General features: G+C 43.2%; 1 protein-coding gene across 3 annotated transcripts; it reads right to left on the bottom strand.

Moving 5' to 3' along the window:
• Positions 1 to 29: 29 nt before the first annotated feature.
• On the bottom strand, positions 30 to 26,153 carry PDK1 (pyruvate dehydrogenase kinase 1). 3 transcript variants are annotated; one of them, XR_014784726.1, is made up of 12 exons: positions 25,760 to 26,153; positions 22,436 to 22,577; positions 21,010 to 21,081; positions 20,116 to 20,300; positions 19,787 to 19,882; positions 18,525 to 18,602; positions 15,099 to 15,175; positions 14,116 to 14,214; positions 11,656 to 11,766; positions 3,261 to 3,374; positions 1,294 to 3,163; positions 30 to 926 (listed from the first exon to the last, which is right to left on the bottom strand). XR_014784726.1 is itself a non-coding variant. In XM_084812933.1 (11 exons), exons 1-11 carry the CDS (start codon positions 25,875 to 25,877, stop codon positions 3,023 to 3,025), a joined length of 1,233 nt encoding a protein of 410 aa, XP_084669059.1. In that variant the 5' UTR covers positions 25,878 to 26,141; the 3' UTR covers positions 30 to 3,022. The 3 variants fall into 3 exon arrangements, 2 of the variants coding, with proteins under 2 accessions (XP_084669059.1, XP_084669049.1); XM_084812933.1 differs by having other exon boundaries at positions 30 to 3,163; positions 25,760 to 26,141; XM_084812923.1 differs by lacking the exon at positions 25,760 to 26,153 and adding an exon at positions 24,980 to 25,650 and having other exon boundaries at positions 30 to 3,163.
• Positions 26,154 to 27,986: the final 1,833 nt, after the last annotated feature.

The raw sequence follows: 27,986 nt of genomic DNA, 5'->3' as shown, positions 1-27,986 counted from the left end.
AAGAATAAGAGGGTTGGTTCTGTTCTGTTCCACCACCCCCCCCAAAAGCTAAACACATAATTTTGCAGACATTGGTAAAAGGGTTTTTTCCCTGAGTAAAATGTGTTAGGCACTAAACTCTAAATCAGGGGTGCACACACTCCTCAAGCCCTGTCTGCATCCCTGAGATGCCCAGCATCTGCTGCTGCCTGGGGAAAAAAAGGAAAACCACTCTAGGAACAGGCTGTATGTTTCCTGCAATACAGACCTCATCCCTAGTGTCCTAATATAAAAACTTCTATGGGAGGAACCATAGAGCCTGTTTCTAGAACATTTTTTTTTCTTGTTTTGGTGGTGGCGGCAGAGGAAAGGGTTAAAAACTGAGTAGGTCTGTGTATGCTTGAGTTACTGGGAGGAAGTGACTGTGAGTTAGGGGAGTTTATGTATGGGTATGCATAGTGGGACCTCCCAGCCTGATGGATTAATTGCAGTGCAGTACAAATTGCCCAGCCCTGTCTTAAACTGAAGGTTTTAAAAAAAATATAATGTATGCAAGAGTGAGGAGTGGTATGTGTGAATTGCACATGTGGGACCTCTGCCACCCACAGGGGCTGAAAGGTTTGTGCACCCCTGCTCTAAATATACTTCTGTCTCACTGACTTCTGCTCAGTATGTGCAAACTGGCTAAAACTATATTCTTATTTCTGGAAGTACATGTTAATAGAGGATTACAGACAGAGCAATTAAATTGAAGTTGTGGATGTGAATTAAAGGTAGTTACAATAATTTATGAGAAAAGAGGAAGAGTTACAGCAATTCTATCTTGCTTGTGATACAGTTCGCAAGTAATGGCACAGGTCACTGCTGTTTTGAATATGCACCCTCCCATCAGCCCAATCGTAGGATGCTTCATGACGTATGAACCCGGACACTGGGTTGTTTGTGGGCTAACAACCCAAAGTTAATCTAAGAACTAATTATAGGTTAACTTTGGGTTGTTTAGCCCATGAACAATCCATAGTGTCCAGGTTTATACATTGATTGGTCCAATCAAATGTAGCTCATGTGTGGCACACAACCTGGCATATTATGGGTTAATTAACCCAAGATTTGTTGCTATCATGTGCAAACAGGCCCTGAACATCACATTTGCTGTATATTAAGTACAGCACTAACGAAGTGTTCATGCAGCACAGAAAGGTTATGAGCTTCTGCACATCTGGTAACAAATATACCTCAGCTGAATTAGATGTCTGGATTTGTAACAATAGTTGCAAATGGCATGTACTCCTGTGCTGACTAACTTGGAACCACTGGTAGGTAACAACTATTCTATATGATGTATGCATAATTTATTAGATAATACTTCTGTGAGCTGTAATTTTTCTTTTCAATTCTGGCATTAAATTCATTAACAAAGCAATCTCATGTATGTCCCTACTATGTTCAATAGGGCTTACTCTGTAGTAAGGCTGCAATCTTTCACCCACTTTCCTAGAAGTAAATCCCATTTAACATAGCAGAACATACTTCTGAGTAGACATACAGGATTGCACTCTAAAAATTACCATGACCATAGTAAATGAATACCAAATATACCAGAATTCAACTGAATTCAGTGGAATGAAATTGGTTTAATGCTACTACTTTAGCTTAACTGGGTCGCTGGTCAAATTTGTATGGAAGAACATGGGGAGAGCATAAGCTGAAAGTTAGGGATGTACAGAAGTATTTAACAGGCTAGAGCAGTATAAAACATCAGCTCTGAAAGAAATTTAGGGAGGTGATAGGCTGTAAATGCTCCAATTTCTAAGCAAGTGAGCCCAACAAAATGTTTTCAGAGAAATACTGTAAATATGCAAAGAAACAAATCCATAGCAATCAGATGTCAAAAGAACAGTGCACATAATGCCAGACAGCTTTAACAATCTGAGGCCTGCTGTACTTTGCAAAACTAGTGCAAGTATTAGTAGTATGCAATTAGAAGGAAGGCAGGGTTTTATCAATATCACTGATTTACCTTAAAAAGTGATAGCAGCCCTCAGCCAGAGTTAAGCACTTTTAAATCTCATTAGTTTCTATAGGAGAGTAAGGCTGCAATCCTAGAGCCACTTACCTGGGAATAAGCCCCACTGAACTCAGTAGGACTTGCTTCTGAATGTATAGGATTGCACCATTGAAGACCTGCTTAATCCTCTCTAGCTGAAATTAGCAGCACTTGGTGCTTAGTATTTTTTTTTTATTTGAAGCTGCTGATAGACAAAAGTCTAAATACAAAATGCCTGACAATTTTGAGTAGAAGCACATTTATTTTAAAAATCAAATTCATTTATTCTTAATCTGCTAATTAATGACTTTTTTCTGCAGTTTAGAGATTTTAATTCCAGCTTCCCAGGGCTGCGAAAACATAGGACATGATCCAAAGTTCAACGCTTTCAAAATCCATAGATTTTAGTGGTATGTGCTTAACTTCCCATTAAAATAAATGAGATTGAACCACTTTTAAATTTAGCTGAGTCATGTGCAAAATTTAAAGCTAAAGAGTTCTTTGCCTAGGCTTAACACTAAAATTAGCAAACTGATTGATTCCAAGAAACATTAAAACAAAACAAAACATGATAACCTTTTATTTAGTATCTCTCACATCGTAAAGCACTTTTGGAGTCCTTGAGAACAAAGTGCTGTGCTAGTGCAACTGATTCCCAGAGATGGTTTATAAAGAAACAATACATCCCATGAATGTTTCATTCAAATGTTTGATAGTTAAATACAATATTTGAACAAGCTGTGCGCTGGTCTCTTTATATCTAATCTAGATCCACCTGCCGAAGCAATAAAATATAGAATATTCACTTTTTAAAATGAACACTGCACAATACACTACAGAAAGACGTATTTGTTTGTTTTACTTCTGCCGAGTGGAACTGTATGCTCCCCCATACAAAATATTAGAGTAGTGCTGGAGTAAGCCAGAAGACAAACCAGTTGACACAAACTGGTGTGCTAAGGGCCATCTTCAGCTTAGCAAATCTGTCCCATACTGCTAAGTACTGCGGAATGTCGTCATGTCCTTTGGTTCACTACTTGGGACACACCAGTCATCTGCTTCATGATTTGCTGTGTAATGTCTCCAAGCTGATTTGTTATATACAGGCAATCTTTCAACAGATTCTGTTGATAATGCCTGCAAAGAGAGAGGGGGCAAATTTAATATAACTTGGCATAATTGGATTCTGTATTTAAAATGAAAAGTTTGTAAAAATAGGTGATAAATGACATGCCTTTATGAAGATAACAGCATCTGTCCCATAACCCTCTAGAGAATAGAGCTTCAGATCCCCTTGGAAATACTGAGCATAGAGACGTGATATCGGCAAGCCATAACCAAATCCAGCCTAGGAGAACAAACACACGAGTTAATTAGAGCATCTGAAAAATAAAGAACTGATGTAGCCAACATTTCCTAGAGTAAAGCAAATATATTTCTGGACATACACGCACACACACAGAAAAGGTTGTTACTTCTACAATGAAGAGAGAATAAAGGCAGCACTTCTGATAATTACTCTCTACTGTCTAACCTACTGGTGGTGGTTTTGCTCAGGAAACATGGAGGTGAAGGATGAAATTGACAAAGACACAAGAGTGGGATATGGCTGTGCTGGGCTCAGTAGTGGACAGGTGGTCTTGCGGTCCTGTGTACTTGCGCAAGACCCCCAAATTAAAAGTTGGCAAACGCGTTCCTGCATTCATAAGGGCTCAAAAACTTAAACCCTTTGGTGGTCTGATGCGGAGGCAGGAGGGGGAAGAGTTTCGCTCATGAGCTGGCAACCCCAGCAGACCAACTGCAGAAAGGCTGCCGACATAGGGAACAAAGAAATGAAGATTTCTGCTGCAAAGGCCCCTGGGATACATTCCAGCAGCAGCCAGGACTGAGAGGGACCGAGGGAGAAACAAGCCCCAGCAAGCTGCTCAGTGGGTGATCATCTGTCAGGAGTAACAAAACACACCACCCGCCCACCATGGGTGATTCTCAGAGCGGCTTAGCATGACATGCGAACTCACCTGCTGCGCTATAGCAACCCCACACTGATACTCCCTTACCCCCAGTGAAGTCATTTAAGTGAGAATAGGAGTGACATTGCATCGGAGATTTTTAAAAAACTCCATACATGCTCTGTGGATGTGTGTTATCATTGGCTCAGGTCTCTGTAATGCATATATGCAGTGTTCATTCTCTCGTGTTACAGGATGCAGCAGGGATATGTGCAGGTATCTGCGCCGGATACCTACTAATTTCATAACGTTTGGCACAACCCTCATCGTCAAATATGCATAAAGATAGTGCTAGATCATGAAGCAGAAAGCACCACAGAAGACGTGTGAGCACAATCAGATCCACCTGTTGACAAATTTGTCTCACTGAACAACCTGATCATTTCAGCTGCTGTAGAACATAAGAAGTAGCCTTATACCAACTTAGCCTAATACTGACTGGTAGCACCTCTTCGGGATTTTAAGGAAGGAGTTTTTCCCAGCCCTATCAGGAAGTACAAGGGACTGAACCACCTGGGACTGTCTGCATGTACAGCAAGAGCTCTACTGCTGAGCTACAGGCGCTGCCCAGCACAACCTGTGAAGACTGCTTGGAAACTTCAGTCAGTTCAAAATAAAGCCTTCGGGCTGTTGACTGGGACCAGTGTAGAGAAACATACCTCACTGATACTGAAAGAACATCATTGACTTTGGGTCTGTTTTTAGTGCAATTCAAAGCCCTATATAGCTCGGGACTCGGGTACCCGAAGGAATTCCTGCTCCCATACCAGCCTGTACACGGAGGTAATCTTTAGAGGCTTTCCTCCAGGTGCCTCTGCCATCTGAGCTAAGGTGGGTGGCACCCAGAGAGAGTGCCTTGTCAATGGTGGCATCCATCTTGTGGAATTCCCTCCCCAGAGATCCACCTGGCGCCAACATTGCTATCCTTCCAGCATCGGGCAAATATTTTCATTCTGATAGGTTTTAAAATGTGTATTAACGTCTTTTTCTCTTCTCAACATGTTGTTTGTTATATTTTATTAATGTATTATCTTGCTTTTCTAAGCCACCCTGGAAGCTCTGCTGAACGGCAGTATATACATCTTTTACATCACTATATACAGTACTGTAAAAAAGTCTTAGGCCACCATTAGATTTGTTGTTTTAGCAATGGTATAATGACCATATATAATTATTTCTCAGTCTCTTCATTAGAATACAACCAGAAAATACAGGAAATTTGTATGCAGTATTCAACAATAGAAAAACAAAAATCAGAAAAAACAGCTTCCATAGGCTAAAGTGGCAAGTATTTAGTGTGACCTCTCCTTACACTAGAGTAAAAGCAGACCCCTGGCCAGGAATGGTCTTCGTGGAAGGGTAGCAGCCAAGAAACCACTTTTGCGGAAGGGGAACAGGGTGATAAGGCTAAAATATGCTGAAGCTCACAAAGATTGGAATGAGGATTAGTGGAAAAGAGTATTATGGAGTGATAAATCCAAGTTTGAAATTTTGGGGTCCAACCGTCGACAATATGTGAGAAGAAGAGTTGGAGAGAGATGGACGAATGAGTGCTTGCGGCCTTCAGTGAAACATGGTGGAGGGTCTGTCCTGGTTTGGGGCTGCATTTCTGCCAGTGGTGCGGGCAAATCTTGTCCGTATTGATGGGATCATGAATGCTGAAAAGTACAGACAGGTTTTAATTCATCATGCCATTCCTTCTGGAAAGCGCCTGATTGGGAATGGTTTCATTTTTCAGCATGATAACGATCCCAAGCACACTGCTAATGCAGTGAAATCACATTTAGCGAGGAAACAGCTGATAAAACATGGATAGTGGACTGGCCTCTACAGAGTCCAGACCTGAATATTATAGAGGCAGTACCCCAGTATTCTTGCCATGAAAACTAAATGGATCAGTACAACCAGAGATACGCCGGTATACCATCGGAAGATGGGACTCCCAGGTCGGAAGATGGTCAAAATGCTATTGGGGAGGAACAGAGGATAAGTTCAACTAGTCCCAGATGTGATGACGCAGCTAGCTCAAAGCCAAAAGGACGGCTAGCAGCTGATGGTGCTGGTGGTGAACGACGAATCTGACGTTCTAAAGATCAACACACCATAGGAACCTGGAATGTAAGATCTATGAGCCAGGGCAAATTGGATGTGGTTATTGGGGAGATGTCAAGATTAAATATAGACATTTTGGGTGTCAGTGAACTGAAATGGACTGGAATGGGCCACTTCACATCAAATGAAGTTTGATGAAGTTCCAACCACCCAGAGAGCTTCGGCTATTGGGCGGTATAGAAATGAAATGAATGAATGAATAAATAAATAAAATGACCACCAGATCTACTACTGTGGACAAGAGGACCACAGAAGAAATGGAGTAGCCTTCATAATTAATAATAAAGTGGCTAAAGCAGTGCTTGGATACAATCCAAAAATGACAGAATGATCTCAATTTGAATTCAGGGTAAGCCATTTAACATCACAGTGATCCAAATATACGCCCCAACCACAGATGCTGAAAAAGCAGAAGTAGATCAGTTCTATGAGGATCTGCAGCACCTACTGGATAGCACACCAAAAAGAGATGTTATTTTCATTACAGGAGACTGGAATGCTAAGGTGGGCAGTCAAACGACACCTGGAATTATAGGCAAGCATGGTCTGGGAGAACAAAATGAAGCAGGACATAGGCTGATAGAACTTTGCCAAGACAACTCACTGTGCATAACAAACACGCTCTTCCAACAACCTAAGAGACAACTTTATACATGGACTTCACCAGATGGTCGACACCGAAATCAGACTTGACTACATCTTTTGTAGCCAAAGGTGGCGGACATCTATGCAGTCGGTAAAAAAAAGACCTGGAGCTGATTGTAGTTCAGATCACGAACTTCTTATTGCACAATTTAGAATCAGACTAAAGAGAATAGGGAAGAGCCACAGATCAGTTAGATAGGAGCTCACTAATATTCCTAATGAATATGCAGTAGTGGTGAAGAATAGCTTTAAGGGACTAGATTTAGTAGATAGGGTCCCGGAAGAACTATGGACAGAAGTTTGCAACATTGTTCAGGAGGCAGCAACAAAAAACGTCCCAAAGGAAAAAAAAAAACCCCAAGAAGGCAAGATGGTTGTCTGCTGAGACACTGGAAGCAGCCCAAGAAAGAAGGAAAGCAAAAGGCAACAGTGATAGGGGGAGATATGCCCAATTAAATGCAAAATTCCAGAGATTAGCCAGAAGAGATAAGGAATTATTTTTAAACAAGCAATGCACGGAAGCGGAAGAAGATAATAGAATAGGAAGGACAAGAGACCTCTTGCAGAAAATTAGAAACATCGGAGGTAAATTCCAGGCAAAAATGGGTATGATCAAAAACAAAGATGGCAAGGACCTAACAGAAGCAGAAGAGATCAAGAAAAGGTGGCAAGAATATACGGAAGAGCTGTATAGGAAGGATAATAATATCGGGGATAGATCTGATGGTGTGGTCAGTGAGCTAGAGCCAGACATCCTGAAGAGTGAGGTTGAATGGGCCTCAAGAAGCATTGCTAATAACAAGGCAGCAGGAGATGACGGTATCCCAGCTGAACTGTTTAAAATCTTGCAAGATGATGCTGTCAAGGTGAAGCATGCCATATGCCAGCAAATTTGGAAAACACAAGAATGGCCAACAGATTGGAAAAAATCAACTTATATCCCCATACCAAAAAAGGGAAGCACCAAAGAATGTTCAAACTATCGAACAGTGGCACTTATTTCACATGCCAGTAAGGTAATGCTCAAGAACTTGCAAGGTAGACTCCAGCAATTCATTGAACGAGAATTGCCAGATGTACAAGCTGGGTTTCGAAAGGCAGAGGAACTAGAGACCAAATTGCCAATATCCGCTGGATAATGGAGAAAGCCAGGGAGTTTCAGAAAAACATCTATTTCTGTTTTACTGACTATTCTAAAGCCTTTGACTGTGTGGATCATAACAAATGGTGGCAAGTTCTTGGTGGTATGGGGATACCAAGTCATCTTGTCTGCCTCCTGAGAAATCTGTAGAACAACCAAGTAGCAACAGTAAGAACAGACCACAGAACAACGGACTGCTTTAAGATTGGGAAAGGAGTACAGCAAGGTTGTATACTCTCACCCTACCTATTCAACCTGTACGCAGAACACATCATGCGATGTGCTGGGCTTGATGAAGCCAAGGCTGGAGTTAAAATTGCTGGAAGGAACATTAACAATCTCCGATATGCAGATGATACCACTTTGATGGCTGAAAGCGAGGAGGAGCTGAGGAACCTCATGACGAAGGTGAAAGAAGAAAGTGCAAAAGCTGGGTTGCACTTAAACCTCAAAAAAACCAAGATTATGGCAACCAGCTTGATTGATAACTGGCAAATAGAGGGAGAAATCGTGGAGGCAGTGACAGACTTTGTCTGTCTAGGCGCAAAGATGACTGCAGACGCTGACTGCAGCCAGGAAATCAGAAGATGTTTACTTCTTGGGAGGACAGCGATGACAAATCTGGATAAAATAGTTAAGAGCAGAGACATCACACTGATAACAAAGGTCCGCATAATTCAAGCAATGGTATTCCCCGTAGTAACCTATGGCTGCAAGAGCTGGACCATAAGGAAGGCTGAGCGAAGGAAGATAGATGCTTTTGAACTGTGGTGCTGGAGGAAAATTCTGAGAGTGCCTTGGACTGCAAGAAGATCAAACCAGTCCATACTCCAGGAAATAAAGCCAGACTGCTCACTTGAGGGAATGATATTGAAGGCAAAACTGAAGTACTTTGGCCACATAATGAGGAGAAGATGCTGATGCTAAGGAAAAGTGGAAGGCCAAAGGAAGAGGGGCCGACCAAGGGCAAGATGGATGGATGATATTCTGGAGGTGACGGACTCGACCTTGGGGGAGCTGGGGGTGGCGACGGCCAACAGGAAGCTCTGGTGTGGGCTGGTCCATGAAGTCATGAAGAGTCGGAAGCAACTGACCAAATAAACAACAAACAAACAAATGGGATTACCTGGACAGAGAAAGAAATAAAAGACAACCTACATCTAAAGAAGAACTCTGGGAAGTGCTGAAAGTAGCCTGGTATAATATACCAGAAGATTACTTCAGAAAACTTCAGGATAATCTCCCCAAAAGAGTTCAAGATGTGCTTAGAGCCAAGGGAGGTCACACTAAATACTGACTTTTGCCTGTACATATTTCCTGTATTTTCTGTTCGTATCTTAATACAGAGACCGAAAAATAATTATGGATGGTCATTAAAACTTTGCTAAAACAACAACTGACCAAATAAACAACAAACAAACAAATGGGATTACCTGGACAGAGAAAGAAATAAAAGACAACCTACATCTAAAGAAGAACTCTGGGAAGTGCTGAAAGTAGCCTGGTATAATATACCAGAAGATTACTTCAGAAAACTTCAGGATAGTCTCCCCGAAAGAGTTCAAGATGTGCTTAGAGCCAAGGGAGGTCACACTAAATACTGACTTTTGCCTGTACATATTTCCTGTATTTTCTGTTCGTATCTTAATACAGAGACCGAAAAATAATTATGGATGGTCATTAAAACTTTGCTAAAACAACAAAGCTGGTGGTGGCCTAAGACTTTTGCACAGTACTGTACATCTGCTCAGAAGTAAGTGTCCTTGAGTTCAATGGGCTTTATTCTCAGGTAAGTGGATTCAGGATTGCTGCCTTAAATAAAAAAAATGCTTTCACTGATCACTAGTACCTAAAGGAAGGGTTGTCAACCTTTTTTTACGTGCCTGTTCCTGCGATTTTAACAGCAGCTTGTTCTTCAGACATTAACAGGTGATAATGCTTATGTCTAGGCCATGAAAAGTTTCACCTGCTGATGTCTGCAGATCAAGCTGCTATTAGAGATACAGGAACAGGTCAAACAGTTTTCCTGGGCAGCTGGCAACTCTACTAACAGGTTGCATTTGCCAAGCAAGGCAGAAAGGATCTGTCTTGTGTTCCCTTTCAGATAAGAGAACCTCCTTTTGCAGCCACAACACAGAATACTGTTTACAGTTTCTGAATGACTGGGATGCTGAAATGTTTAGTATAAAAAGGCTACCAAACAAACCCTTTGCGCATTAGCACTCCTTTGTTCTACAAAAATGATGAATCGCTTACTTTAGTCATGGTGACAAGATTAACTTGACCCATATGAGAATATGGTTTGTGTGTGTTAAAGAAAACAAAAATAATGTATTTTAAGAAGAGGTCAGGAAACAGAATTAATTTCTTCTGCTCATTTTTCTGAGCGCTATTGTTCTAGGAATAGATACTACTAACCCTTAATATTACATCCATTTTACTGCAGCAGTTTCTGTAATCTCTCAAGACATGAGCTAAAATGGGTATTACTTCAATCAGCTAACCCTATACATAACTGCTCATGCAAATAGAGTACTCATGTGGGCAGTGAGGAGGATCTCACAGAAGATTACAGCTCCATTTCTGTGTTAGAATGTTTTTCACATCTAGCAAACCATCACAAGATGTGATTTTTGTAATCATGGAAGTGGAGGGGTGATCTCCTAACTAGTGCTGTGCCCTGATGTTACAACACTCAAATAGATTGCTTAACTGAACAGCTTACTCATCCAGGTAAGCCACCAAAATATCATTGACACCAGTTCACAACAGCTCAACAATGAGTGTAGTTAAGATGAGCAGCCTTTCGAACATTTGGCCAGTGTTCTCATAGGCTGAGAATGGAGAGGTCAACGGAATGTTCCTACCCAGGATTTCAAACAAGCTATATGTGTCATTAACTGTATGAAGGAGGCTCCTGCAGAAGCAGCCAAGTCCCTGACTCAAGCTTGATTTTCTTCATGGAAGGTTCTTGCATTTGGAAGTCTGTTTCTACATACTGAAGAGGAACTCTGGCTGGGACATGCTGGGGATTGTAGGCCTTTTTTCTGTCTAAACGTGCTTAGGATTGCACCTTCAGCTAATTAACAGAGCAATCCTACTGTTAGGCATGGAAAGCTCCAATGGTGGAGCCTCCAAAGAATCTAAAGCCCTGCTGGGCTCATGCTGCCAGGAGAGAAGTGACGAAGGAATAGCGTTTCTGTTTTTCACTCCCCTTTCTGGTCTGTTTTTTTTTTTTTTAAAGAATTCCTTGCCATTGAAACCAATGGGAGGGAATTAATCTACAGCAAATCCAGGGCTGAAGTTGATCTCCAACCAGTTGTGATGGGGGGTGGCTAGCAATTGGGAGGGCGTGGCACATCCCTGGCATGCCTCCTTTTCTGAGATGGGCGTTCCAACATTAGAGAAAAACTGACCTCGGAGATTTCCAAGGTGGCTGGGAGGGAGAGTCTGAGGTTGGATCTCCCCATCCAAGAACAGACCTCTCTCTCTACCTTTGGGGGAGTGCAGTGATCCAGCTTTTCCTATGGCTCTGGGATGCTCCCCCATCCTCACCAGGTGCTATAGGATTGCAGCGTTATTTTAGTATAACTAAAGAACATTCCAGTTTACATTTATATATAAGCTATGGTTGTACATGAAAGTTTTGTTAGAGAAATAAGGAAAAATTAACTCATTCATGTCTCAGCTGATCATGTAAGATATCACACAGTTTTACAGACCAGCGGCGTTGCTCGTGATGTCTCAACACGGGGACGGGGTGCCGTTGAATACATATAGTTAAACAGGCGATCTATTTTCCTCAAAGGAACACCACCGCCACGATCACACATCTAGAACATAAAAAATTGCATTGAGTTTCTACATGTATATGAATTCCTGTCATCAGTCCTTATGAATATGTTTCACAAAGAAGCAACACAAACTATTAGGACTTGAGGCTGACTCATAGATCTTGGAACTGGCTAAAAATAGATGCCAGCATAATCACCTCCACCTTACAAAATACCCACTTCCACAAAGTGAACGTTGGCCTGCATGTATTATAATTTTATTTAAAATATTTTCTCCCAGTTTTGATATTCAAGATGGCAAAAATCAGATGCGATAAACAATGATACAAATTACAAATCAATCAAGATTACATTTTTTAATGCCAAAAGTAAACACAGTTGAAAGCATTTCAACAGGACCTCCAAGAACAATCAGAACACAGCATCCCCCAAGCCTTCTTAAAAAGCCACATGCTGGGAAACAGGCAAAGAATACAACAGGCTTTCTGGAGAGAATATTCCACAGCTAAGGTGCTGTGACCAAGAAGGGACATGGAGTAGGGTCTCTGTGCTAAACAGCACATGTGCGTAGGAGTATGTACAGATGGGAAGAGGCAGTTAAGCTATCCTAGGCCTAGGCTGTGCAGAGCTTTAAAGGCAAGAATCAGCCCTGTCACTTGGGTTTGGAAATATAATTGGCAACCAACACAGATGAGATAGTATAAGAGTAACGTGTTCCACCTCCCTGGCTGCAAAGAAAACCCAGCTCCAACTGCCAGTTACCTTGGGTGGCAAAGCTGAAGGGAAGCACTCTCTGGCCTCTTCCATCAGTTAGGGGATTAAGGGCAACTAGGAAGTTGCACCCCACCTCCCCAGATCATCATAGGAAGGGTAGACCACCCTGGCCCCATCAAAGCCTGAGAAAACTGGAGTTGCCTTGGAACTGCAGAACTGAGAGGGAACACACTCTGGTCCCATCCATCTGCTAGGGAACTAAGGGTAACTGGATGCATGGGTTTGCTTATATGTTCATGTTGTAAGACACTTGGGGATCATTTGACCAAAAGGCAAGATATAAACCTTCTAAATAAATACAGTATGGATCAACTAAAGATTCACAACACTCTTCAAAGGCAGCCCCACATAGAATGCATTGCAATAGTCCAATATGGCATGAGTGACTGTGCCCAGGTCTGTCGTATTAAAAAAGGGCGCCGTTAGAGAAAGGCATTCCTGGCCATAGCTGCCAGGAGCAATGCTGGGATCAGGAGTATCCCTAATGTTCTCACCTGATTCTTGAAGGAAGTGCAGCTACATTCAAAAATAGGCTGAACTCCTAATCCTGGATCAGAAGATCCCCAGAGATAGTGCTTTTGCCTTTTATGGATTTTTTCATCTGAATTAATTGGTAAAGCAGGCTGTAATGGTCCTGGTCAAACCATAGTATGCTGCTTCCACTTGCTATCTTATGATGCAGTGTTTCAAGTAGATTATCCATTAGTAAATCAAAATACTAATTTCAAAACACATGTTTTGACACACAAGTCAATGCACCTAAAGACGCACATTACTGGAAGATCCTTATTGGTTTTACAGTGCAATCTGGCCACAGAGGTCCTTCCCTACTGGTTGGGCCACCTACCCAGAGGCCCCATTTATGTCTCCGGAAAGCTCCAAAGGCATAAAACTCCAACTGGTGGTATCCAGTGGAAGGCCATGAAGCTGTAGAGTAAGGGTAGGGATGTGTGAAACCATGAAACTTGCCAGAGTCCTCAGAATTCCATCTTGAAGCTCATTCTGACTTGAATTCATATCAGATTGTGAGCTTTGTTTTTTCTTTTTGCATGAAAATCTGTGCATATTTTCCCAAATACATGCATCAATTGTACGCATTCATCTCCCATAGTTTAAAGTGTATTTATGTGCATTTTTCAAAAGTATGGCTATTTTCATGTGTATTTTTCCAATGCGTGCATGCTGTTGAACACATTTTCTTCAGTTGCAAATCACACTGAAGTCTGTGCATTTCCGAGCTTGTGGCCATAGATTGCATCCCTGTTTGGTCCAGAAGGTGCAACTGGGGTAAATCCTGATGAAAAATGAACTGAAACAAATTCCTCCTATTTCCCTCCTAAGCAGAGGTGGCTTTGGATGCACCAGATCCAAAGCTCCTCCATTCCCAATGAGATCCAAGAATTGGGTCGCACTGATTTCAGTGGTGGGGGCAGAAGGACTGAGATCCACTGGAAGAGAACACCCCCCCCCCCCCCCCCGCTGCTTGTGTTCCAGCAGAGTGAATGGAATGGTGATTCCATAGCAGATCTCCCCACTGGGCCAGGTTAGGATTGCTCCATTAGGCATTTGCCAGGACTATGAAACAAGAAGTATGAGAATAAACAAAGTTGTTACCTTCACAGTTAAATCCTCGTTGCCTAATGTGACATGGACATGAATTGGAGGGTAGACACCTCGATCAGCACGATGCTCCATAGTAGCCCTCATTGCGTTCTAAGATTTAAAAATATTAAAGTAACAGTCAAATTACATCCTTATACCATTTTTTTTGCTTACTAGAACTTGAGAAAACATTTTTCCTTTCATGTGTACACATTTTGGTCCAAGGTTACTTTATAATGCATTCAGGTGAATTGTTTCCTGCTTTAAAAACAGTTACTCTACCAGCTTAACTAGTGTGTATTTGGCCGGTTTTGTAAGCAGAGGATTTTCTGCAAGCACAGAATTCTTGCCTTAAAATGTTGAAAGTCATTTCACCTGGAATTCAAATATGGCCAAAGTATTTTTGTATTTTAAAAATAAAAGTGTTTCCATTTATTTACAGGGTAATCATTGAACAAAATATCTAGGGAGCAACCCCACTATTTCCAAATGTAACACTGCATACATCGAGATGCGCATGGACCCCACTGCTGTTGGACTCTGTAGCACTCTGTACCAGGCACCTAGACATGCCCCAATAGCGGGATGCCTTACTGTCACTCTCTTATGGCTAGCCATCAGCCCTTCTGCAGGGTCTTTAGTGCACAGGCTATTCCCATGTGATGTGGTTCACTAGAAGCTTAGAAGTTAATGGTGATGAACATCCAGGGGAGGGGCTCATATTATCAGAAATGACCAGCGGAATGGCCATACACCGCTATGAAGGCCAGACAGGGATGATGGCTAAAAAGAGTGTCTATGGAGAACTCTTTTGAAGGCAAAGATTTTGCATATGCCACATGTTATTTTCAGGCGCTTGTCTTAAAAAATATTTTTTTCTACTTACTTTTTAACATATCAAGTGTGAGGAATTACCATGTTTGTCTTTTCTGACAGTATAACTACGGAAAACAGAAAAAAAGAATACACACAACATATCAATGTTTTGTACAAACCTTGAAAAGTTCAAAAACCATGTAGTAGAGATGTGATGGTACATACACCACCTGCATGGGATGCCCTGGTGATTTTACTGCAAAAAAAGGGGAACAAAAACAATCAACTGAATGCTGGACAGCCACTATCAGTTTTGGCAAGGCCTGATCATGACTAAATAATGTGGTCCTTTAAGAAGTTTTCCATGGCTTGGATCCAAAAAACTACTTTAGGCATGCCCAAGGGCTTGTATATGTCCAGTGGGATTTTTACCACTCCCCGCCCCTCGCCCCGCACTTTGAACACTCGATACCTTCCATCCTAGCTATATCACAAATTGCTTATGAAACAACCCCAAGTTTCAAAAGTAGTTTGTCATGTGGGTGGGTGGGACTGCTATTCAAGAAGTAAAAGTCCAAAGCCTCACTGGGCACGTGGAACCAGATGCAAGCTTATTTGGATCCTGGCATATTTTATTGTTCAATATCTAGTTTCTAGAAAGTTTGTTTTCTATATTAGATATCCAAGGCTGCAATCCTATGCACATTTACCTGGGAGTAAGTCCCATTGTATTCAGAGGGGCTTACGTCTGGGTAGACATGCATAGGATTGTCCCGTAAAGCACATTAAAAAAACAATTTTAACTGCTTATCACTGTACTGAAGACACAGAATGTCTGAACAAGATTAATTGTGGACATCACAGGTTGTCGGTCTCTCACTTCTTTCCCCATTTGTTCCCTTATCTCAGGTTGTTTTGAGCACTTTGGTCTATTGTTAGAGCCAGTGCATTGGAAAGCATGTTTATTCTTCTCTCATAATGATTAGATTTAGCCATCAATACTTCATAAATCTTCACAGTTAAAATTAAGCCATATCTATGTATGAGTGGTATGTGCTGTCTCTACTGAGAGCATGCTATAAGGCAAGTACTCTGGTTGCATACCAACATATCTATTTGAATTATACATAATCACATCCATCCATCCAAGCTTGGATTTGGTTTTATAAGAGAATCCACACAACATTAAGTATTTATTTAAACTTATATTAGCTGTACACCCGGTGGGTGTGGAGAATGTATGCGTTTGTATACGTGCTTTACCCTATATTTATAAGAAACAACTAAAAATATCGCCAGAGTAAGTGGGATTGTAACTAGTATGGGAGGGGCCGTGGCTCAGTGGCAGAGCACCTGCTTTGCATGCAGAAGGTCCCAGGATCAACCCCTGCCATCTCCAGGTAAGGCTGGGAAAGACTCCTGCCTGAAACCCTGGAGGGCCTCTGCCAGTCAATGTCAACAATGCTGGGCTAGATGGACCTATGATCTGACTTGGTATTTATTATTTATTACATTTATATCCCACCTTTTTTCCTCTTTGAGGAATCCAAGCTGGCGGACATAAGCCTTCTCCCCTCCATTTTAGCCTCACAACAACAACCCTGTGAGGTAGGTTGGGCTGAGAGTGTGTGACTGGCCCAAAGTCACCCAGTGAGCTTCCATGGCTGAGTGGGGACTAGAACCCGGATCTCCCGGCTCCCAGTCCAACACTCTCGCCACTACACCACACTGGCTCTCATAATGAATCTTCCTATGTTCCTATTACACAACTTGATGTGGATCGCTGGAGTTTCTACCTCCTTGCTCTAGAATAATTTTCTCCATCTATACATAGAGCAGCAGAAGAATGAAGCATCCTTTATGTCAGGGGTGGGGAACCAGCGGCCTTCCAGACATTGCTGGACTCCAATTCCCATCACTCCCAGGCAGCCTTGCTAATAGCGAGTGGTTATGTAGTTCATCAACCACCTGGAGGGCCACAGGTTCCCCACCCCTGTACTTTATGTGCCGTGCCCTGTCACAAAAGGAGTCTTATTTAAACATGATGCAAGCTACAGGTAAAGCAGTTATCTGTGTTAAGACCTCCACACAACTCTCACATCATTTAAACATGACTGATACATACACTAGCACATATGCACACCAGCAACTCATTGGCCTGGCCTGCTGCATTGCTTGCACACTAATATTGCATGTGTATTTGTTCATTTTACTTTTATCCTACTTTTCTATATAAAATGCTCAAGGCGGCTAACAAAATTGAAACAGCCAAACAACTAGGTAATAGAAATGTTCAAACAATTAGCAATAATAAACTTTAAATAGCATTAAAAAAAATCAACATAGCAATATAGTAAGTTAAAAACAATAAATAACTAGCAGCAACCACACAATAAAGATGAATAGCAGCACATAATAAGTAACTATGCTGTAATATCACTGATGTCTTCTGAAAAAGTGGACCTTTATCATCCACCAGAAGACTAAGAGGGAGGAAGACAACTGGCTTCCTTGGGGGAGAGGGTTCCAGAGCCTGGGGCAAATAATGAAAAGGCCCTTTCATGTGTTCTCACCTGCCCCATCTCAGAGGGTTGGGGGACACAAAGTAGAGCCTCTGCTGACAATTTTACTGCTCAGGCAGGCTCATATTGGAAGTACACTGTATCAGCTGGTCAGTACTTTATTTATGGCTTGTGTCATGTTTATATTGGGCCTTAATGACATAACTACAACTTCTCCTTACAATAGTAACCACTGAAGGATACTGCAGCTTTCCCATGAGCCAAAAGGTTCCTATTTGATGCATAAGGTATTCCTCCATTTATTCCCTACAGAACTGCCCAGTGAAAGAAAATCCTGAAGTAGCAGCATTATATATCTATGCTATTCATATTGCAATGGATTCAGTTTCAGAATCTGTATGTTCCAAGTAAAGCTTAGCCAGCTTATCTCAAAGAGTAGAGAATACAAGCAAGTGGAAGAAAATCTTTCCCACAGCATGGCTGTTACAGTGTCATTGTAGGATAAGTTATCACATGATAAGGATGTACCTGGAGAAACTATACACTATGGCACAGCTCAGCACTGAAGGCAGCTTCACAAGTTTCAGCCCTTGATGTTATGGGATATACCCCAAACATATGACAAGCAGTCTGTGTTGGATCCAGGATCTCCCTTCTGTGGGCAGAAAGGAAGACACCTCCACCCAATTTTTGGGCATCCCGCCTAACCCTTGCACACTCCATTCAGCAAGGTCCCCCAACCCTCTGTGCAACATTTTCAGGGGTCTGGAGCAGGAGGATGGGGCAGGGAAGTCCACTTCCACCAGGCCCACTGCACACACCTAAATCTGGATTCAATCCCCTGTGTCTCTAACAAGTGAAGCAGCCCTGGTCTTTCTCCCGCAGAGGCAATGCCCTAGAGCCAGCACCTGTCAGTATTGCAGGCCAGTCATGTATCTGATGTTCAGCCACTGGACAGACTTGCATTACCATAGACATGGCCTAAAATGAGACATGTACAGAAAGGAAAAGGGATATGAAAAATCCTTCTACTGCAGTCTTGTTAAGAACTTATGATTTCCTTCAATAAGCCATTCCTCTTACCGTTCTGCTCATCAAGTACAAGTTCTGGACAGCTCATGTAATACAAGTCACAGAGTCTTTTTGCACTTTCATAGCCATCTGCAGAAAATTAAAGCCACAACAACATTAACTCTTCCCAGCCTACACAATCTGCTGGCAGCAGTCTTCAAAATGTCAGAGAGTTCTTAAAGGACTGTCCAGTTTTCACTGCAGAGGAGTAAAATTCTGAGGATTGCATATTTCTGATCAACATAAATTACTACTTTAACCAGAGTTGTGTCCATGGTGTGATTCTATGCCAATACTTCAGCTTCCAGAGAAACTGAGCTAGCTTGCTTTATTTTTTTAAAAGAAAGTATCTAGTGCCTGTAGTTGAAATGAATGTGTCTGAAAGGATGTGGGCAATGCCTAGCTAAATCTCTGAAGTCCGAGGCACTGTGGATTAAGATTTTCAGTGGTCAGAGGGTTGGGCTTCAGTGCCTTTCATAGCATTTTGTCCATCTGTCCCATGGCCGCCATCACAACTAGCCAAAACTGAATTATACAGAATAGCAGCTTTGTATTTAAGTACTAGTTGGGTAGCCACAAGTGACCAGGAATTTCATGCAGGCAGGTAAGTAGACCAGCAAAGCAAAGATGGAGTGAAGTATCCCTCCTCTGCACCTTTCATAGAAACCAAGTGGGCTGCTAGAGAAGGGAAGCCCCAACCTCTGCACCTAGCATGGAAATGCAGCTCTCCATCCCTCCTCTGCCGACTCCCAGCAGGTGAGTAGAATTTTTTGCAGGCTAGCAACTTCTGAGGGTTTATTTACAAGGCTGCAATAGAAAATATAACAAGTAACTGCATAATCCTATCCATGTTTACTCAGAATTCAGTCCCATTGATCTTGATGAGGGTTTCCCCCTAGTAAGTGTACTTAGGATTGTAACCTGTCTCTCTAGTTGTAGAACTGCAACCTAAATTATACTAAACGCACAATCCTATGCATGCTTAGATGGAAAAAATGCATGGCTGGCTGGGGTATGCTGGGAGTTGTAGGATTTTTTTCTGTCTAAACATGCAGAGGATTGTGCCCTAAGTTATTGAAATTATGGAAATTGTATATAAGTCCCATAATTCAGGTTTTCTTTATGAAGAATTTGGGTCAACTTGTACAGATTTTTATTATTATTAATAAATAATCAGAACTAAAACTTTGAGCACCAGATGGAATGACCTTAGACAACAGGCCATTTATATTACTGTCACATATATTTTCTTTGGTAGGTCCACCTGAATTTACCTTTTATAACTTCGACAACACTGCACTTCGGATCAATGCTTCCAATATGCTTTGGATGAGCTGGGTTAACTTTAACTTTTCCCCCAAACAACAAAGCTGCCAACAAAAGAAGAAAATAGAATGTGTTACAAGTGATTTCACAATTTACAGGCCACGTGAACAGCAGATTTTACATTCAAAGGGCAAAGAATAATTTTTTAAAATCACCTGGCAAGCATTTACCATACTAAAAAGAACAACACATATATATGTTTTTTTTTCTTCTTAAAGGACACCTCTCACTTGCTCTACACAAAAGCTTTCTCACCCCAGTCAAGAGAAGTACTTACTGTGCTGATTAAGAAGCATTCTGATTGAAATGCGACTCATGAAGAAACGGTCTAAAAAATACTGCACATTCTGACTGGTCACTGGATCGACACCATAGTTATCCTTATATTCTATCACGCCCTGAGCCATGGTAGGAATAACATCATTGTGACGATTACGGATTGTTATAACAGTATCTGTAAAACTGAAATCAAGTATATTCTGTCAAACTAATTTAAGGCATATTAAAGATAAGCAAACCTGCCATTAGAAGAAAGTCACAGCTTCCATTTAACTACTCAGTGCAAAATTAATGGTCTAAATAACATCAAAAAGCATCTCACTATTCCACAATAATAGGTGGTGTTTACATAGTACAAGAAGGGGAGAATTTCCTATAGAAAGAATGAACATTCGGATATGGGGCTGCACCTGCTAGCATAGTCCTGATTATTGTCAGAGCAATGTCCTCCATCAATTAAAACTTTAACTGAATATTGAGATCAGAACTGGCTGCTTCAAATGGGCCTTCAGCACAGATAGTGGCACTGTAAACTTCTCTGATCTCTCTTGATTCAGGTAAAATGACTGAGGTTGCAATCCTAACCGTACTTACCAGGAGATAGGTCCCACTTGAACTCAATGGGATTTACTTCTGAGTAAGTACATCTAGAATTAGGGCCATTAGATTATTTCCAAGAAATAAATTATTTGCCTACGATTTCTTTTCATTCAGAATACTCCCCCATTCTCTGTTGAGATCTACACCGGGGCTTGCCTACTCATGATCTACACAATGGTATAGAAGGATGGCACTCAACCTCTCATGCTAGAATGCAATTTGCCTAGGAAGAGCTTAGGGAATTCGTTGCCAGAGTATATTCAAATACATTAATATGCCAAAATGTGCTAACCGAGAAATGGCTTCTGAATCTTCAGCACTTTTGTCTTTAAAACCAAGGATCTCCTGAAGACTTTGGACATACCTACAAATACAATTTCTGCATGTTAGGCTTTGTGATACATATTTTGTCTGAAATTATTGACCATTTTCTTCCTAAAGGACAAGAACATGAGTCTGCTAAAATAACATTCTGGAGAACTAAAGGGACTGCTTTCAACTTCCAGCATAATCTTATCTTTTCCCACAAAGTAGAAGAAAACATCCTTGTAAATGTGTGTTATTCCTATCATTCATATAAAAAAGATGCTAAGTATTAAAGTTCAAAATATATCGTTCTACTAGGGGAAAAGCGCTCACTCATTCCTTGCAATCCAGTAGTTCTGACAGCAGACTGACCATTAGGAAGAAAATGAAGGACATGCCAATACCATTCTGGGGTTCCAAGCAATGGCTTACACTGCCACAGTTAGCATAGTGTCCTTGCCAAGCCAGAGTCTGCTTCCCTATTTTACTGCCTTAAGGAACAATCCTATGCATGTTTAGACAGAGAAAAGGCCTACAACTCCCAGCAATCCCCAGCCAGCAAGGAGTCCCTGTCAACAAAATAGTCCCAACTAAGGTGCCAATGCTATGTTCTAGTGCAAAATCACAAGCTAGAACATTGACCTTTAGCAGTCTTAAGTGCCAGTCTTATGCACTGCTTTGTCAGTGCTGCAGAAGTTAGGGCTTGTCCAAAAGTCAATCCCCACTAGAGAAAATCTTCTGGTTTTATAGATACACATAAACACTCAGACTGCTACTTAATTTCCTAGATGTGGGCAGAGCAGGTGGCTGGTTCAGGCCTGGGTGGTAGGTTCGCAGCCTGGGCTGACATTCCCCACCATCACCACACAGATAGCCATATGGGAGAAGAGGGAAAGGCCTGAGGCTTATTTATTTATTTATTTATTGCATTTATATCCCGCCATTTTTCCTCCAAAGAACTCAAGGCGGCGTACATAATCCTCCTCGTCTCCATTTTATCCTCACAACAACAACCCTGTGAGGTGGGTTGGGCTGAGAGTCTTTGACTGGCCCAAAGTCACCCAGTGAGCTTCCATGGCCGAGTGGGGACTAGAACCCGGATTGCCCAGCTCCCAGTCCAACACTCTAGCCACTACACCACACTGGCTCTCCAGTGTGGTGTAGTGGCTAGAGTGTTGGACTGGGCTTGCTGTGGCCCATTCCTGCTCATGCTCATTATGCTAAACAATCATTTACCGTGACACATGAATGAAGCCAGTGTGTCTTACTTCCAAGTAAATACACTTAGGATTGGGTTCCGAATATCCTAGATAGATTAGATAGATAGATAGATAGATAGATAGATAGATAGAACCACATATGCTCATTAAATGATCCGGTGTTTTGGGCCTGTTTTTTAAGTGGATTCTTACCAACTCTGGACAAGCTGAACTGAAGGTGTTTTGAGAAGGTTGTCTGGAAGCAGACTTATTTCTTTCATTATGTTTGCCAGTCTTACAGGCAACTCTTGTCGCAGGAACATAAATGAAGTTTTCTCACAAGCATTGTCAGATCCTAAGGGGGAAAAGTAAGCAGTGTCACAGGGAAAATAGGCACAGCTGACAGATTATAGATCTTTGTAAACTGCCCAGAGAGCTTTGGCTATTGGGCGGTATAGAGATGATGATGATGATGATGATAATAATACAATTAGGTGGATCCATTCTGGATCAGGATGGTAGTAAATAAATACCAATAACTTCTCCTCTGAGATCCTGAGCCCAGATATTATTAACTGTGGTTGTGCAGATTCATGGCGAAGAAGGAAATAGATGCTCAGAACTGTACTTCTAGTGAAACTGATCTCAGTTGTTCTTCTACCACCACACCAAAATCTAATTAAATTTTCAAGACTTCAAGAGATTACATTATGGATTGCTACATAACCATCTTCAGACTTGCAGACATTATTTCTTTAAAAATCAGTGGGCAGGGAGACATTCTGCAAAAGTGTTTTCTTCTTTACAAGTACTGGATGGGATAGTTGCCTGCCCTTTGAAGAAAGCAATTGGAGCATGGCTTGATATGACAGTAGAAAAAAAGAGGGTTGGAAAGAATATCACAGGGGCAAGAGAAATCTTCCTCTGCTGAGTGTCTCTTTGCCACAAGCTTATATATAACGACTATTTGGAATAGGTTAGCTCTTCTCAGGTACTACTTGGCAGAGAGAGGTAAATTTTCAGCAGATTGTGTGGGCATGACTGAAGAATGTTGTCCACTTCATATAGATCATATAGGCTGTTTGCAAGAAGCACTAGCAGGAATACTTTGGGGGAGGATGAGAAGGTCCAGCAGCTAAAGCACCTGCATGCAACGGAATTGTGTAATGTAATGTAAACAAGGTATGTGCCAAAAGTAAGCAGGGCGCACAGAGGCAATCACTAGCCTCTGCCCCTACTGATTGTTATCCCATGCGTGTTGTATGTCACATGCTGGTGTAGATGCAGTCTGCTTTGAGCATGATGCTTTCACCATGCCAACACAATAAAAAAATACGGCAGCCTACCAAAAGTGGCTGAGACAATATAAGATCATGCAGTCTTGTTCATGTTTAGCACAAATCCTACCCATGTTGGGTGCTCCATAAGCAGTGAAATAGAGACCGCTATACTGTAATGTATTTTCACCTCCAAGGATGCTTCCACTTTCTTTCATGCAACTCTGCAGTCACCCCCACTACAGCTGCTACTCACAACTGCTCAGAAGCACTTATAGCTAAAGGATTTTTCACTTCCTGGTGATAATGGGCAATATCCAACACTGGCAGGCCACCTGCACCAGTCATGTTGCGCTAGCAGGAATAGCTGCTAGGAATGGAAGCTAGCAGTTCATAGTGTAACCCAAGAAACTAGCCCAAGTGAATGCTTCCAGAATGGGGCAAGTCAGCGGGGTCCCACTGACTTGTCCTGTTTCAGAAGAGCTCGTTTGAGCTAGTTTCTGCGGTTGCGCTATGAAGCACAAAGGCGGTGTTGGATACTGCTCATTATTGTAAGGTTGGCTAATACTCAATTTAGGATTGATTCACCAATCACACCTACCTGGCACATGCACATCTCCAAATACTTAAGAGATAGGCATTTCCCTTCACAATTTCTTTGACACTATTGACCCATGCAAACACCAAACACTGAGGTGCATAGAGCAAGCAAAATGCCTACATAACATCAAAATCACCCCGAGAATTCTTCTGCTACCAGATACATTATAAGAATATGACATACCAGCTGCCATCCCACTAACTTCACAATTGGTGGTATTACAACAGTGCTGCAATCAGATACACTGAGGCACATCACATTCTTCAAGCCAATTTAGTTTTGAGCAACGCTGCTGAAACTGTTAAGTATTATACAAGGCTGTATGTAATTCTATAATCACTTGCCCAGGAGCAAGCCCCACTGAACTCAATGGGACTTATTTCCAAGTAAACATGCACAAGGTTGTACTGTAAGCCTGGTGCTTGCAGACTGATTAGGTGGAACAATACTGTTTCTAAAGAGATAATGGGTACACAGCTTAGCTGAAGCAATATGTTTAAGTGAATCCACCTGCAACAAATATTAACAAATAAGAAAAAATAGCCATAATATATATGTACACACACACATTTATATATAGTTTATTTTAGTGGCCTTGCACATCCAACTTCCCACACTATGAACCCCCATGAGAAAACTTCAAAAATATGGAACGCCCGTATTGCGGGGCCTATTTTAAACTATGATTGGGAAGTGCAGTCCTATGAAATAAGGGCCATCCAGAGCAGAGTTTAAACGTCCCAGAATAAGACACAGCCTTTTAAAATGAGGGCAATTACTTTTAAAAGCAAGATCTGGCCAGAAACTAAAGGATGCTACACCAAATAAATCAGGGTTCATTGCGCTGCAACACATCTCTCTGTTCAAAATCCACAATACCTTTTGTAAGGATTCTTTTGTTGGCATTTTGTCTGTCTGGAATAGCTGCGTTGAGATTTCCCTTGCTGGAAACAGCTGCTTTAGGGGCTCATCGTGAGGACAGGATTGAGGTGCCCCATCGATGACACCTCTCGTTAAACGTACAGCCCTAATTCTTAATTAACTACGTTTCCTCGGCAGTGAGTGCCTGGAAGGGCAATGCGTGGTCTTATTGCCTTTCTTACTCAGGGCTAACCGCGGCAGGAGCAAGCCCGGGGCAGCCTTCCCCAACTTGCTGCCCTCCAGATGTTTTGGCCTTTAACTCCCTTCAGCCCTTGCCCGAATGGCCAATGGTCAGGAATGCCGGGAGGCGTCGCCTGAGATATCTGGGCGGGAGGGGAGGGCTGGTCTTCTTGAAAGCGCCAGCGTCAGGCCTCCCTCGGACCCAGGAACGCGAGCGTGAGGAGCGGCGGCGGAGGGGGCGCCCTTCCCGACTGGTTGCGCAGCGCTCGGGCCCCACGAGCCCCCGCAGGAGAGGGCCGCCTGTGTCCTTCTGCCCTTGCGCTGTGGTCTTCCTCCTCGAGGCCAGGGCAGGCAGTACTTTAAACCCGAATCTAGCAGTTGCATGTTTTTAGTTACACTGGCGGGCGGCCTAGACCCTCCCGTCCTTCCTGCTAAGGTCCCGCCAGGGAAAAGAAAATGGTGGGCTGAGGAAAGATGCGCGCCTGGAGGCGGAGGCACGCTACGGAAGGGTGACGTGGGGCCGGGGGGGCACCGACGCCTTCCGACCCGCTCACTCACCGAAGTCGAGGAACTGTTTCATAGAAAGCGGGGAAGGGGAGAAGCGGCAGTAGAAATCCACCTGCTGAGGGACAGTGGCCGGGGAGGCGCTTCTCAGCAGCGCCCGGAGGAGCCTCATGGCGACCCCCGCCAGAGACGGCGCAAGCACACGGGGGGGCGCTCGCGAAGGGGGCGCCGCGGCGGGCTCGGCTCTCCTCTCCCCTTTCAGCTCGTCCCAGCCGCCATTCCCAGGCTCAGCGGCTGCCAGCCCAAGCCCGTCGCTTTCCCAGGCGGGCTGTGCTCGGGAAGGACGCGCGGGAGGGCGAGAGACGGGCGGGTGGGACGCCCAGGCAGGGACAAGAGGCCGGGCGACAGCAGTAGCCGCGGCAGCAGCTCCTCCTCCTCCGCCACCCCTGCCGCCGAGAGGGGGGCGGAGAGGCGGTGCTGGCTGAGCCGCCGGGGAGGTGGGGAGATGCGGGCCTGCTGTGGGTTGGGAGGGCGGACAGGCGGAGAGAGCGGTGGCTGCTCCTCCAACCTGGGGGAATCCAGGCCGTGCAGTCCACAGTTAAGCCCTCCCATTTTTTAAAGCTGTGGCGGGCTGCGCCCTAGAGTCATTGAATAGTAGGGCTGGAAGGGGCCTGCAAGGCCATCGAGTCCAACCCCCTGCTCAGTGCAGGAATCCAAGTCAGAGCATCCCTGGCAGATGGCTGTCCAGCCTCGTCTTGAACGTCTCCAGTGTGGGAGAGCCCACCGCCTCCCTAGGTAACTGGCTCCTCTTCTTTAGCTAACTGGGGTATGTGACACCCCCCCCCCCATGCATGGCTTCTGTGGGCATCTCTACACCAGCCTAAAATCCTGCATTTAAAAGGGGGTTTTCTGCGTCGGCTTTAAATGAAGGAACACCACTGACTCCCCTTACATGCGCTTCCTTCCCCCCCCTCTTGCCGCTTTAACTCGTCACGGAGGAAACTGAAGCGGAACACAATGGGGTAATTTGATCGCTCATCTGCGATCTATTTAAAAACGGAACAAAGGGCATTTAGTGCAGGAGACGCCTTGAACGATCACGGCATCGTGTAAAGAGCCTGCAAACTTCTGTGAAGGAGCAATCTCAATCGCAGGATAAAAGCTCCCTGTGAGAAAGCCACAACGACTCCTTTTGGAGCGGACCAAAGCACGTCTGTGTGTGTGGCTCATGTTCCGCTTCTGTCATCAGGGTCCCATCCGCAGAAGGGTGAAGTAGGATGTTTACAGTGTGATCCTTTACATTTCTGCTCAGAAGGCAGTCCCATTGATTTCAACGGGGCTTACTCCCAAATAAGTACAAAGAATTCCAACCTCTACAGTGTAGGACCAGGACTCTGGAAATCCGGGTTCTAGTCCCCACTTGGCCCTGAAACTCACTGGGTGACTTTGGGTGAGTCACTGACTCTCAGCCCAACCTACTTCACAGGGCTGTTGTGAGGTTAAAATGGAGAGGAGGACATAAGAACATAAGAGCCATGCTGGATCGGACAAAGGGTCCATCTAGTCCAGCATTCTGTTCACACAATGGCCAACCAGCTGTTGACCAGGAACCTACAAGCAGGGCATGAGCACAACAGCACCCTCCCACCCATGTTCCCAGCAACTGGTGTACATAGGCTCACTGCCTCTGGTACTGGAAGTAGTACATAGCTGTCAAGACTAGTAGCCATTGATAGCCTTTTCCTCCAGGAATTTGTCCAACCCATCCAAACTGGGTTAAAGCCATCCAAATTGGTAGCCATCAGTACATCCTGTGATAGAAAATTCCATTGTTTAACTATGTGCTGTGTGAAGGACTTCCTTTTATCTGTTCTGAATTGCCCACCAATCAGCTTCATAAGATGACCCAGGGCTCTAGTAGTTTGAGGGAGAAAAATGTCCCCCAATCCATATCCTCCATAACATGCATCATTTTGTACATCTCTGTCATGTCTCTCCTTACCCTCCTTTTTTCCAGGCTAAACAATCCCAGCTGTTGTAACCTTCTCTCATAGAGGAGATGCTCCAGCCTCTTGATCATTTTAGTAGCCCTTTCTGCACTTTTCCCAGCAATACAATATCTTTTTTTAGGTGTGGTGACCAGGACTGGACACAGTGTTCCAAGTGTGGTCGCACCATTGATTTGTATAGGGGCAGTACAATATTGGCAGTTTTATTCTCAATTCCTTTTCTAATTATGCCCAACAGGGAGTTTGCCTTTTTTATAGCAGCTGCACACTGG

The sequence above is a fragment of the Heloderma suspectum genome, chromosome 1 (genome assembly GCF_057233095.1).
Source record: "Heloderma suspectum isolate Gila_16-S chromosome 1, 16-S_ref, whole genome shotgun sequence".
Lineage (NCBI taxonomy): Eukaryota > Metazoa > Chordata > Lepidosauria > Squamata > Helodermatidae > Heloderma > Heloderma suspectum.
Note: the sequence above shows the minus strand (reverse complement) of the source record. Positions and strands in the feature narration are given on the sequence as shown.

Bases quoted from the DNA above. Each gene is read 5' to 3' on its own strand.
- PDK1 (XM_084812933.1), bottom strand. From the start codon at position 25,877: ATGAGGCTCCTCCGGGCGCTGCTGAGAAGCGCCTCCCCGGCCACTGTC. The intron at 15,176-18,524 runs GTAAGAGGAATG...CTTTTTTTGCAG, and splicing joins TGTACTTGATGAGCAGAACG to TAAAATCACCAGGGCATCCC. The intron at 3,375-11,655 runs GTCTGTAAAACT...TTGTTCTCCTAG, and splicing joins CATCACGAGCAACGCCGCTG to GCTGGATTTGGTTATGGCTT.